General features: G+C 39.4%; 1 protein-coding gene across 2 annotated transcripts in view; it reads right to left on the bottom strand.

Annotated features, from left to right (window-relative positions):
• CLASP1 (cytoplasmic linker associated protein 1) overlaps positions 1 to 14,758 on the bottom strand; it is a 279,688-nt gene that overhangs the window by 110,193 nt on the left and 154,737 nt on the right. For both annotated transcript variants that reach the window (XM_080798123.1, XM_080798122.1), the window contains 6 exons: positions 11,950 to 12,023; positions 10,501 to 10,593; positions 9,413 to 9,558; positions 8,400 to 8,535; positions 7,291 to 7,361; positions 3,409 to 3,468 (listed from right to left, as the gene is read on the bottom strand). In XM_080798123.1, the coding sequence (XP_080654249.1) occupies positions 3,409 to 3,468; positions 7,291 to 7,361; positions 8,400 to 8,535; positions 9,413 to 9,558; positions 10,501 to 10,593; positions 11,950 to 12,023 (580 nt within the window). The remainder of the gene's footprint in view (positions 1 to 3,408; positions 3,469 to 7,290; positions 7,362 to 8,399; positions 8,536 to 9,412; positions 9,559 to 10,500; positions 10,594 to 11,949; positions 12,024 to 14,758) is intronic.

Below are 14,758 nucleotides of genomic sequence, written 5' to 3'. Positions count from 1 at the left end.
AATCTTTTTTTTTTTTTTAAAAAGACGACCAAAAAAGAGAACTACAGCCAATACTCTGATGACACATATGCAAACATCCTCAACAAAGTATTAGCAAACCAGTTCAACAATACATTAAAAACATCATTCAGCACCATCAAGCAGGATTCCTAGGATGCAAGGGTGGTTCAATATTCACAGATCAATTAATGTGATACATCAAATTAACAAGAGAAAGAATAAAAACCAAACAGTTATTTCAACAGATGCAGAAAAAAGCAGTTGACAAAGTACAACATCCAGTCATGATAAAAATCCTCAACAAGGTAGGTTTAGGTGGAACATACCTCAACATAATAAAGTCCATATATCAAAAACCCACAGCTAACATCATCCTCAATGGTGAAAAACTGAGAGCTTTTTCCCTAAGATCAGGAACAAGACAAAAATGTCTACTCTCACCACTTTTATGCAACACAGTACTGGAAATCCTAGCTTCAGCAATCAAACAAGAAAAAGAAATAGAAGGCATCCAAATGGGTAAGGGAGAAGTAAAACTTCTCCTTCCAGAGAACACAATCATGTCCTTCCAGAGGACACGATATTAAATACAGAAAACCCTAATGACTCCACCAAAACCTACTAGAACTAATAAATTAAGTCCATAAGGTCACAGGATATAAGATTAATATATAGAAATCTATTACATTCCTACAGACTAATGAAGCAGTAGAAAGACAAATTAAGAAAATAATCTCATTTACAACTGCACCAAAAAGAATAAAACATTTAGGAATAAACTTAACTAAGCAGGTGAAAGTGACCTATACTCTGAAAATTATTTAACACTGATGAAAGAAATTGAAAATGAGGGGCGCCTGGGTGGCTCAGGGGGTTAAAGCCTCTGCCTTCAGCTCAGGTCATGATCCCAGGGTCCTGGGATCGAGCCCCGCATCGGGCTCTCTGCTCAAGAGGGAGCCTGCTTCCCCCTCTCTCTCTGCCTGCCTCTCTGCCTACTTGTAATCTCTCCCTCTGTCAAATAAAGAAATAAAATCTTAAAAAAAAAAAAATTGAAAATGACACTAACAAATGAAAAAGTATTCCATGCTCATGGATTGCCAAGAACAAATATTGTAGGGTTTTTTTCTTTTAAGAATTTATTTATTGATTTGAGAGAGAGAGCACGCGTGAGCACAGGAGTGGGGTGAGGAGCAGAGGCAGAGGGAGAAAGAGACTCCCCACTGAAGCAGGACCCAGGACCCTGAGATCACAACCTGAGCCGAAGGCAGATGCTTAACCGACTGAGCCACCCAGGCGCCCCAAGAACAAATATTGTTAAAATGTCCACACTACCCAAAGCAATCTCCAGATTTAATGCAATCCCTATCAAAATATCAACACAGCATTTTTCACAGAACTAGAACAAATAATCTTAAAATTTGTATGGAACCACAAAAATCCCCGAATAAGCAGAGTAATCTTGAAAAAGAACAACAAAACTAGAGGTATCATAATTCCAGATTTCGAGATATACTACATAAACTATAATACTCAAAACAGTGTGGTACTGGCACAAAAATTATCACATAGATCAATGCACAATAGAGAGCCCAGAAATAATTCCATGATCATGTGGTCAATTAATCTTCAACAAAGGAGGCAAGAATACGCAACAGGAAAACACAGTCTCTTCAACAAATGGTGCTGGGAAAACTGGTCAGTTACATGCAAAAGAATGAAACTGGACCAATTCCTCACAGCATACACAAAAATAAACCCAAAACGGATTAAGGACTAGGGAACCTGGGTGACTTAGTCAGTTAAGCTCAGGTCATGATCTCGGGGTTGTGAGACAGAGCCCCATGTCAGACGTCACAAGAGCATGGAGCCTGCTTAAGATTTTCATTCTCATTCTCTCTCTCCCTCTCTCTCTCCCTATTCCTCTCCACCTCCCCCTCTCCCCTCTGTGTGTGTGTGTCTCTCTCCCTCTTGAAAAAAAGAAAAACACCAAAAAAATGGATTAAGGACCTAAATAGGAGACCTGGAACCATAAAAATTCTAGAAGAGAACACAGGTAATAATTCTTGGCATTGGCTGTAACAACATATTTCTGCATGTCTCTTGAAGCAAGGTAAACAAAAGCAAAAATCAACTATTGGGTAATATCAAAATAAAAAGCTTCTGCACACAAAGGAAACTGTCAACAAAATGGAAAGACAATCTACCAAATAGGAGATGATATTTACAAGTGACATATTCAATAAAAGCTTAGTATTCAAAATATATAAAGAACTGCTACAGCTCAACACCCTCCCAAAAAAGAATAATCCAATTAAAAAATTGAGAGAAGATGTGAACAGACATTTCTCCAACACAGACATCCAGATGTCCAACAGACACATGAAAAGAAGCTCAACATCACTCATCAACAAGGAAATGAAAATCAAAATCACAATGAGATACCATTTTACACCTGTCAGAATGGCTAAAATCAAAAACACAAGAAACAACGGGTGTTAGCAAGGATGTGGAGAAATAGGAATGCTCATGCACCGTTGGTGGGAACGCAAACTGGTGCAGCCACTGTGGAAAACAATATGAAGGTTCCTCAAAACATTAAAAACAGAAATACCATACAATCTAATAATTCCACTACTGGATATTTACCCACAAGCTATAAAAACACTAATTCAAATAGATATATACACCCCCATATTTATTGCTGCATTACTTAGAATAGCCAAACTATGGAAGGGATGAATGGATAAAGATGATGTTGAATAGATACACAATGGAGTATTACTCAGCCATAAAAACAAATGAAATCTTGCCATTTGCAACAACAGGGATGGAGCTAGAGAGTATTATGCTAAGTGAAATGTCAGTCAAAGAAAGATAAATACCATATGATTTCACTCATATGTGGACTTTAGGAAACAAAGAAAAAGGCCAACTAAAAAACAGACTCTTAACTACAGAGAACAAACTGATGGTTACTAAAGGGAAGGGGCGTGGTGGGGGATGGGTGAAACAGGTGAAAGGGATTAAGAATTCACTTACTGAGTGAATTAGTCGGATGAGCACTGACTAATGTACAGAATTACTAAATCACTATGCTTTACACCTAAAATAACATGGTAGGTTATCTACACTGGAGTTAAAAACTAATTAAAGAAAAGGTTAATTGTGGCTTTTAGCTGACATGGTGTACATCTGTCCACATCTCTAGGCACACTAAAACTGCAATCAATGAAATTCACTAAAAGTTTCTGCCAATATTATGAGCCTCACGAAATAACAGATGTAGTGGTGCAAACAAATGCTTAGACTCCTTCGATTCTTATAAAAAGCAGGTTGGGCCACTTGTTGAGGCATTAAATCTCAAGATTCATTTCAGAGACAAAAAAAACCTGCAAATCAAATGCTTACCGTTCCAGTGAATGTGTCTGCCACTCTTGTAAAAGTAAATCTAAAAATTCAAAACAGCGCCTAAAAAGTGTAAAGAAAACATAAGTAATGCAGTCATTTTTATGTTAGTAAAAATAAAAGCTTTTTTTTAATTCCCATACTACTTTTTAGAACTGGTAAATTTCTTCTAATTATTAGGATTCAAAAAACGGAATATAAAGTTGGAATCAGCACTGACTGAAAACCCAAGCAAGTAAAAGTAATTAAACATCTATGGTGATCAGAAAAGAAAAATTATATAGATTATTTTATATATATGTATATATAAAATTTTATACGTATTATATATATAATTACATAGATATAAGAGGATACAAAAGCTCCCCTCAAATCAGAAACTGGAACTTCATGGCAACATTACTGAAAGGGCCTATTGCTGTCCTTTGTTTTTATACTACCTCAAATAATATGTTAAAATAGGGCGTACATGAGCAAAAAAGATCAGTGTACATTATTACAGAATCAGGGAATTGGTCTTTGCACTAATTTCACAGAATGCCTTGGGCAAAAAAGGAAAAAAAAAAAAAAAGTCCTGAAAAACAAAGTGCTTTCCAAATTACCCCAAGATCATCCTAGGTAGTGCTTAAAACAGATTTTTTTCTAACTACTCCTCTAATTCCCTCTTTAATCTTTCAACCTCCTTTCTTGTCAAGCCATTTCACTTCTGTAATCTTTCTTGGCCTGATTTGTGCAGCGAAACAATTCTGCTCTCATCTCCTTTGGATTACATCACCACTTCGGGTTCTACCTCTTTATAACTTTCCAGAAGTCCAGGCTGTTTATCCTTGTGGCAATAAATCTTCATAGTCTTAGGAACTCACTCAAGGAAACAAACCAGAGGGTAATTTTTCTCTAATGACCAGACTTGCATTCCCATGGTCCTCCCAATTCAAAACCTCATAATCCATATAATTAATTACTCATTAAATCTTTAATAAACCCTAACCCTACCCTAGATGGTACGGATAACAATGGGAACCAAGACCTACACCATCAAGCAAGACACACAAGGAACAGTTCCCATGTGCCAGAAATACAAGGGGGCTCTTCTTAAAAGAGCTATCCAACCCAGTCCTAGGGCTGGCAACAGTGTGCATGTGTGCCTGTGCGTTGAGTGTTGGCTGTGAAGCAGACTTTCTCCAAGGAAAGACACTGACCCACACCCACACCATCTCCTCTGTCATTCTCCCCACCCAGCCTCAACCAAGGCCATGTTTATTCTACCTGCTTCCTTGTTCCTCATGTCATTTCCTGGGCTGATTTTTGTCTCTTTTTCTTTTTTTAAAAAATACGTGTGCATTTGTTTATGTTTATCTATCTCTTAGTGAATAAAGCCATCTTTGGTGCTAATTCTGCTCTTAAATGTGTGTTAGCTTGTTCAAAAATATGCCCTATAAGTTAGGTTTTATTTTCCACTTTTTAGACGAACATACAGGGAAGCAGTATCAATACTGGCATTGTTTAACACATCAATATTTAAACACATCAGGTTAGAACTTGTCTCTTTACCTACTCCTACTCTTCATCCAAAACGCAACTCAGTTTTCAACTTGTCTATGAAGCATCATAGGAATATATTAGCTGGTTTTCCCACTGCTCTCTGAATTTCTAAATTCCCAATACAGGTGTTATAATTCACTCTTATGTTGCTTTGCATGATTGTTTTTTAATCTCCCCATCTAAACGATCAACTTCTCAAAGGCAGAGAGACTGTGCAGTCCACTTCTTACAAATTCTACAAAGCAGAGGTAGGTACTGGCTGAGTACATCACAGCCAGAGCACTGCCTGGGCCCCACTGCCCTCTTTGGTTCTCTTTACCTCTCTGAAGGTACTTCTTCCAGCATCAAGATGCATGGTTCTGACCAATGCAGACCCTGACTAATGTAAGAAGAGCAATCTGAAAGGGACTCAGAAAGGGGTGAAGGGGGTGACATTTCTCTTGCCACAGTGAATGCAAGTTACCAGTCATTTAGTGCCAGAAGCCAGAACTGTTAAATTCTGGGGACTGAATGGTGTTGCTCCAAAATTCGTATGTTGAAGCCCAAATGCCCAACAGGAGGGTATTTGGAGATGGGGCCTTCAGTAGGTAATTAGGTTCACATGAGGTCATGAAAATGGGGCTCTAATGATGGGGCTGGTGCCCCTCTAAGAAGAAACCCCTGTGAGCATGCTCTGTGTGTCTCTCTTTCTGCCCTGTGAAGACACAGTGAGAAAGCAGCCACCTGCAGATGACCCTCATTAGAATTCAACCACGCTGAACTCAACCATGCTGGTACCCTCATCTCAGACTTCCAGCCCAGAACTGTGAGAAATTCCATTTCTGTTGTTTAAGTCACCCAGTGTGTGGTATTTTGTTATGGTGGCCAGAGCTGACTAATACACTAAACATCCTGTAACATTCTACAGGATGTAAAACAGAGGAACTCGGCCTAACACACTCTGAATTTCACTTGGAAAACCTAAAACGATAGTGACAATAGCAGCAGCAGCAGCAAAATCTAATAACGAGTGTCACTTATTAAGGTCGTACAAAGTATCAAACCCTGCTACCCAATGACTGGGCCCACGGAACAGCTCTGCCTCTGTGGAGGTGCTCTCGTTCCAAGCAGGTTAGATCAGCCAGTGGGAAGAGGTAATGCTTCGGCTCCAGTCTGCCAGGTTCTGAAGTTCACTACCGTCCCTCTCCCCTGCTGAGCTCACACACTCATCTCAGGAAGCAGCCGTGAAAATGGAGGTAAAGGCAGACCGCATTCCTCAGCGATATACAAGCAAGCCACGCTATAAGAGATTAAGCTTTTTTTTTTTTTCAGTGGAAGGTGCCAATTCCTTCCTTTCTAGCTTTATAAAGGTGGAGATTCCCCTTTCTTCCTTCATGACTTCCACAGAGCTGTAAGATGGATGGAGACCGCCTGAGGAGTAACAGGCATCCCTACCTGTGGAAACATGGCAGGACCTAGGTGACATGCCAGGAAAGGAGGGCAACGGTGGGCAGCGACTGTACGCTATGCTCCAAGCTTAAGAGTGAAGGGCTCTTTCACTGGGCTGGGATCAGACAACAAACTCCAGGAATGTGAGCAGGAGGCTGCTGTTCAAGCCAGCTGTTAATTTACCCTATATTACCTGATATGGCCCACTGAGCGGCTTCAACAGTGTTCACCAATCCCCTTAAAATCTACACTAAACTATTCTGCATATTTACATTTTTCTTAGAAAGAGGGGGCACAGTCAAGAACTACAGATTCCAGTGAGCAGAGGTCTTATTCCTCACCTGTGATCTAGGGCTGCTCATCTGGACCTGGGAACAAAGACCTAGCTAGGTAACCAGGTGCTATCTCCTGGTACATGGTGTTGGTCAGGATTCAGAACCCCAGAAATCACTGTCGGAAGCTGGAAACAACATACACCACCCTCCTACCGACAGTAATATTAAATAGATGCCATTAATTTTTATAACGTTCTTTTTCTTGCATGCAGTTACTGCTTTCATTCCGAGAAGGGTACACCAATGATTTAGGTAGAGAGACTGAGAAAAAATGTACACTCCCCCCTTCCATTAACTCACATACACACAGACACACATTCTTTGTCTCCCCCTCTTTTCTCTTGCGCACACGCGCTCTTTCTCTCACACACACACACACACACACACACGAATATAGAGGCTGTCCAAATTTATTTTTCAGACTATTCAGATCATGATCCTTCAATCCAAAGGCATTTATTACAATGATCTTAAATAATTTTAACATTTCAAACATGAATGTTTCCATGGAGGCAAATTTGGAATTTGTTTTGGTTTTTAAACCATTCAAAAATAATGAGGAAGCTGTTTAAAAATTTACCTTCTAACTGCGACAGACTTAGAGGTACAGTTGCTTGTTATGACAGGTATTAGCCTAGGGATGTGTGTGTGCTGCAGAGAAGAACAAAAACAGAGGTGAACACTTAGAAATACAAAAATAAAATAAAACTAAACCACACTTCCTTATTAAACTACCTAAAGCACATATATTTAGATTAGAATTTCACTGAGCTTAAAACGGAAGAAGAATTTCACTGGATATTGCCAAAGGCCATGACAACATTTACAAAGCCTCAACAGACCACCCAATGATATATAAATAGCCCTAACAACAGAACAAACCATTGGTGGGAAGTCTAAATTATCTGGCAGTAGAGATCTAAGGGAGTTCAAAGGGAATCTGTAGACCGATGTGTTTTGATACAGTTTCAATGGGAATGTCCAACAACGGCTTTGGATTTAATATTTCAAGTAGGCAGTGCAAATAACAGGGACTAAAAATAATACAAGTTAGTGACCCACACTAACCAGAAATATTCCAGAAAGATTTTAGCATCATCAAGTCCCAGTTTCAAGGGCTGCCTCTGGGCAAAAGAGACTTGAAGGTGGGGAGAAGGTCATGTGGGGCATATTCATTTTAAGCTCTTGTGAACTATTAAGTTTTACTGAAAACTTGTACATAAATTACTTGGATAATTATTTAAACTTAAATAAACGAGTGTTTAGAACACTGAAAGGAATCTTTTGTTCATCAGCTTAAACACAACTAATTAAATAAAAACTTTAGGTGAATAACAAAGCCACAAGCACAAATACCTAAAATGGAATTACTGGGAATTAGGGAGTACGATCTGGAGACCTAAAGAGCTGGGTATAAACCCAGAAACAGACGCAGATGTTCAAATGTTTAAAGTCAATGACGAGTAAATGATCAACACATTAGTAAGCATAACCATATCCATAATTCACATTATGGAATGTAAAAGGCTCATATAGGATCTAAATAAGGAGAGGGAGAGGCTGATTTGTATCTACAACATGATTCCAACGACTTATAATCATGCTAATGAAAAGTGCCTCTAATATGGCTTATGAACCACCCGTGTTTACTACTTGCTTACTCTATGTATGGCCCCAAAATATACTTACCCGAATGATTAACCTAACAGCTACAACACCAGAAGTGGCCATAATTTTGGCACTATTTGGAATTAAATTAAAGATAGTTGGCATAATGGCTTCAGCTCCATGGTCAAACTTATTTCCCAGAACTGATGACAGATGCCTACAATGAGAAATGAAAACTGCACTGTAGTTGTATTTCTTGCAAACACTGAAGCATATAAGCCTCTTAACATTGCAGGGCTTTCATTTAAAGTTATTGAGAGACAAAAAGCAAAGGTCTCAGTCAGATACTTTCAAAATGTTTCCAATGTGCACACAGTGGACTTGGCAAAGAGCCACTGCCCCAAGAGTTTGTGGCTTTTATTTTTTAAATAAATCATTTCCAACACATTAGTCTTAAAATAGCAAAAGACAAATTGATCATATACTAATAAAATATAAATATGAAACACCACCCCCCCTTTTCTTCCTTTTGCCCCATTAAAAGCCTTTAGCACATAATATACATGCTTCCACATCTGACACTTAACAGCGGCAGCACCTGCTTCCTGTTGCTGCTTTGCTGTTCGGACACACTTTCTAACACAGAAGCTCCAGCTTCAAATGCTGATAACAGGTTTCGCTAGGGTAAAACTCTACTGGAGCATGTGGCTTGGCTTTAACTTCATAGCTACAGTGCTCTTCTAGAAACAAAGAAAAATTCTGATAATCCTGCTATATCCAGACAGCAGAATCAAGGAAAAGCTGAGAAACAGAAGTTTGTAAAATTTCTTTTTTCTGTATTAATAGTAATAACTGCTCCAAGTTTAAAATGGAGGCTTCAGAGCTAAGTCACAGAATAACACTGAAACTCTGTCACACTTTCTGTCATTGGGCAGGAAGCACTGTAACAATATAAAAGTACCAACAGCAGCATAAATGGGACAGGTCAGAAGGCACATTAGAGCGACCCGCTGGGCATTTGCCAGAGACCATCCCAGAAGCGCTGCAACGAGGCTAATTTAGGATGTGTGAGAATCAAGCATGGTGGTCCTTACCCCAAGGTGATACAAGCCTCCCGCACTACCTGAGACCGCAGGTCCTTAGCAGAGAGTTTAAAGGCTCCATCCAAAAGACGCAAATGTTGAAAGAAGTTATCATACTCAGCAGCACCAGCCAAAAGTAAAGATCTTATCTTTTTTAGCTGATGGGACAGAGAAAATTCAAAGAGAAACAAAGCAATTCTTCAAACAGTTTATACAAAGCAACAGAAGCCATCAAATATGAGCGATCAACCTCAAAGTTCATTGATATCAGAAGTTCTCCAGAAGAACCAAGTCAATTCAGTATCAGCTACCATACTGCATAAATCTATGTATCACAAGAAGAATGGATTATTTTTATGTGCAGTACCCTACAATTCTGCAAAATGTATTTTTTAACTGAAAACATTTTTGTGTCTTTATAGGTTCTGTGCTAATGATAAAACAACAAAAGCCTTCATTTTAACTCCTCCCCTAAAGCTTATCTTCCTCAACAAGTGACTCTAACTGCCATCCGTTTAAGGAGTCAAAGGAGGAAGCCATCCTGTCGTCATTTGTACAGTGTCCTCCACTGTGGCATTCCTGAAAGGCTAGTCTGAGTTTGAGTGGAATACAGCTATAATTTCATTGCCTCACTTCCTGCCAGCCAACCACTGGAAAACAGCTTTCCTCAGATAAGACACACCCTCATTTTAATGTTCACCCCACTTTTCATTAATCTACTTTTTTAAATAGAAGGGACAGAACTTTCCAGCAAATGATATGAAGAAAGGAAGGATGAGAGGGACACACACTGAAAATGACACTAAGAAAAGTCGATTTACTGGCTAACAATTACAATTAAACGTTGACTAAGACAAGAGAGGAGGCTGTCTCCACAGGCTCCGCATTAGGTCTTTATTAAAAGTACAGGACATACATAATGGCATAGGTTGGCATGCTTTTGAAACAGAAATAGAAGTGAGGTACTCTACTAAAAGGGTTAAGTGTAAATATGGTAATTTATATTTAAAATTCATCAGAGTTATACTCCAATTGCATAATTATTTAGAACACTTAAATAAATCCAATGAAAATGTAATCACATGAAGTCAACGGCTTACAGCATTTACTCTTTGCTCCCAATCATGCTTGTCATCAGATAATATTTCCCTAATCTTGTTTATGGATTCCTCAAGGTCTCGGCTGGAATAAATCTGTAAGCAAAATTAATTTACAACCAATGTAAGAAAATTTACAGAATAAACAAAGATTAGTTTTTAATTACATGAAGTCAAGAGATTTAGCAAGTAAAGTTTTTTTAAAAAAATGTCATTTTTCAGAAGGACCTATAACATCTAGCCAGATTTGTCTTAGAATGAGTGTCTTTCCCATTGTGAATACATACCCACTAGATTGATGCCAAGTGTGGATAACCATGCTTCAAACACAGTTCTACTATAAACTGAACAGAAGACTTCATGTCCAGAAGAGAAAGAAGCCAGCTGGGGAACGATCAGTGATGCCCAGGTTGTTTCTTACTCTTAGTATTATTTATAAATCTCTTCAAGTCTATTCTCTCATTTACGCTCCCATCTTACTAATAAGATAGGTAGGGGAATAATCAGCCAAGAAGGATGCAAGCTGGAGAGGCCAAGGCCTTAAGGATGAACCTGAGCCTACAATGCCAGTTACTTGATTTACACACACGGCAACCCAGGAGCAGGTAGCAAGTGATCACACGGACATTAGTGCTACAGGAATCCAGAGCACCACATTCCATGTAGGCCAAGGCAAAGTGTTATTAGCCCCCAGTCAACAAGAGATGACACTGAGGCACACAGCAATTAAAACGTGTGAACCCCACCCTTACAAGCAATCTCTGCTTTGTCTGTTAGGTACTTAAATGAAGCATCAGGATGGCATAAACTTGAGCTTTTATTAATCCATTCTTTATAGCTTTTTAGACACCAAGTTCCTTGAAATTTACAACTTGTCCTAAAAAAATAAAGGCCCTATGGGGCGCCTGGGTGGCTCAGTGGGTTGAAGCCTCTGTCTTTAGCTCGGGTCATAGTCCCAGGGTCCTGGGATCGAGCCCCACATCGAGCCCCGCATCGGGCTCTCTGCTCTGAGGGAGCCTGCTTCCTCTTCTCTCTCTGCCTGCCTCTCTGCCTACTTGTGATCTCTGTCTGTCAAATAAATAAATAAAATCTTTAATGAAAAAAAAAAAAAGGCCCTAAATAAACATGCTTCTCTGTTCTCACACCCAATCTAATCATTGTTGCTTTGTTTTTTCCCCACATTTAGGTGACCTAATCCACAAAATTATTACTAGAGCAAGAAAGCAACCTATCTCCAGCTCTTACTGAAAGATTACACTGAGTCTTGACTTTGGCTCTTCATTTCAGCTATAAAAGGCACCAATTTTTCTACTCTGCAATGGCAGATCTCCTGTAGTCCTGAGAGGTAAAATTACTCACATAGGGACTTCATGTATCACCTACTTGAAAATGGAATTAAAAGAGTCAGTCTTAATCTGTTTTTAATCAAACTCAAATACTATCCTCACTCACCTGCACGACAGGTACATCATCAAATGCTTTAATAAAGTCCTCTTCATCAACAGCACCAGCTCCTTCTTTTGCAGCTATGAAAAAGATTCGTTTTTAAAACATGAACAATGTGCAGAGGGCTGGTCTGAATATACACAATCACCATTACCTTCTGGGAGATTTGTAACTATCTTTCTAAAGGCTTAATAAAAATTAAGAGTCCTGTGGAACTAACAAATATTACTTTTAATATCAAGATGAAATGCAGTAATTCTACAATACTATGTACGTTAGTTTAGAGTCACTTAGAGAAACTACTTGTTAAGGAGGACATTTCGCCTTTAAAGGATATAGATGGTTGATATTGTAGTCATGCCTGAATCTTTTGAAAGGTTGCTAATAAACAGATATATAACAAAGAATTTAGTTTTTCGGGGAATGAATTTGGTTATGTTATTGGTTAGGCATCTAGCATAACAAATTTGTGAAACATTCAAATAAGTTCTGAAGAATGTAACAGTCTCACTTCAACTTTTTATTAGTCTCAAAACATATTCATTTCCTTGAATGCATAACTCAATTTTTCACTTGCACATCAGTAGCAACTTTCGCTCATAAAGGTGTTAGAAGATGCTCTGTATACTTGAAAGCTGACTGCTATCATTTGGGAGAGTTTTTTCTTTGGCTAATATGAACTCCACTTCACACATGAAAATCATATGACATTTTATCAGACCTCCCCCCCAACCCCCCGGAACAAAGGTTTCAAAACTGGGAGTCTACAGTCATCTTGTAACCCTCATTAATGATTTTTACACTGATTAGTTTGACTGCTTTTCCAGAGTTTCCTCACAGACAAGTTATTTGATGTCTGGGGTCCCCATTGACAACACAGGGCTTTAAAGACGATTCTGGCAGCAAAAAATGTGTGTCCTCACTTTTGATGAAGATTCCTCAAATTGAGTTCACAAACTCACTGTGGACAGTGACAATAATGTCACACTGTAATGTGGTGCTCAGTGCCTATTTTGGTGAAAAGAACAGATTCCCTGAGCAGAACAGTCCTGAGCACTGCTCCGGTTATGTGCTGTACCACGTACCCACACATGGAAGGGGACTGAGAGACAACCATGGTCCGTGAGCCCCGGAATCAGACGAGGAGGAGTCAGTAAGCAAATTCATGACTATGTTGTTAAACAAAAAGAAAAAAAAAGATGAGAACGGGGCTGAGCTCTCTACATAATCTAGAGTTGGGACTTCTGGAAGGGAGATGGGTAAGGGGCAGGAGGGGGAAAAAAAGCGGTCTGATGATACAGAAATTTTCTAATCCTTGTTTGTGGAACTAATGCCTCCCAAGAATAAATTTTTTTTTAAATAAAAGATTAGAAAGGTTTTTCAGTCATAAAGAGGAGTGAAGGACTAATACACGCTACAATACAGACGAACCGCCAAAACACTAGGCTAAGTGAAAGAAGCCAGACACTAAAGATTACGTGTTACACGCCTCCATTTCTATGCAATATCTAGAATGGGCAAATGCAGAGAGGCAAAAATGCAGACTGCTGATGGCCAGGGGCTGGGGGAAGGAAGAGATGGGGAGTAACTGTTTAAAGGGTCCGGGGCTTCCTTTTGGTAGTGGAGAAGCCCTTCTGGAACTAGCCAGAGGTGGTGGCTGCACAACACTGTGAATACACTAAATGCAACTGGACTGTTACCTTTTAAATGATTAACTTGATGTTCTGTGGATTTAAACTCAATTAAAAAATATTTTTTAAAAGATTTTATTTATTTGAGAGAGAGAAAGTGAGAGAACGAGAGGGGAGAAGGTCAGAGGGAGAAGCAGACTCCCCATGGAGCTGGGAGCCCGATGTGGGACTCGATCCCGGGACTCCAGGATCATGACCTGAGCCAAAGGCAGTTGCTTATTAACCAACTGAACTACCCAGGCGGCCCAAAAATATTTTTTTAAGGCATCAAAAAAATTAAAAATACCAATAAATGCAAAGCTTTTCCTTCTGCCGTTTCCATGGTGTAAACATCCCTGTCAACCATCAGCATAGCTCTTTAACATTGACAGAGAAGCTAGTGGCAGAGGCACTGCAGGGACACTGAGCTGACTGAGGAAGACCCCAACAGTCTAGGGCCAGTGCAGAAGGCCAGGAAGACCACCAGAAGGAGACAGCATTCTAAGGTCAATCCTTACCGCAGTTCTAATTTAGCACATCCAGCCAAGTTCAAAAGCCCAACGTTAACAATCAGAACAGGTCTCAAAACAGTGGCTATACAACTTGAAAAGAAATTTGCATGTCAACTTAAAAATGTGACAGCAAAATGCAAGTGGTATATAACAAGAACTCAAACTGTCTAAATTGGGGGGTGGCAGAAGAAGGATTTAGAGGAGGACATCTTTGTAAATCAATGTTCAAAGATTAGGGAGCTCATCTCTACTATTATTTTGGTCTCATAAGGAACAGCACTACTTATGGGGATAAAATACATTTTAAGGACAGAAGGCACACCGTCTGACTTCTGGACAGTCTCAGTGTAGCTAAGTTGGGAAAAAAAAAAAAAAAAGGCCCCATGGTAATTTCTGGCATTGCTGGAGCCCCATATCTGAATAAAGCCTTAACGGCACACTCCTGCTCTGTCTGCGAGCTCTAGCTCGCCTCTGGATTGGCCATATTCTCCCACGGGCTCCCCCATACCAAACATTGCAACACTGAGCAAGCAGAAATTTATTACCAACAGAATTACCTCACTTCTGAAGGACATAGAAGGCAAGCACCATGCTCATCTGGTTTCTGTTTTTGTTTCTGTTTTTGTTTTTTTT

Source organism: Martes martes (genome assembly GCF_963455335.1).
Source record: "Martes martes genome assembly, chromosome: 3".
NCBI lineage: Eukaryota > Metazoa > Chordata > Mammalia > Carnivora > Mustelidae > Martes > Martes martes.
Note: the sequence above shows the minus strand (reverse complement) of the source record. Positions and strands in the feature narration are given on the sequence as shown.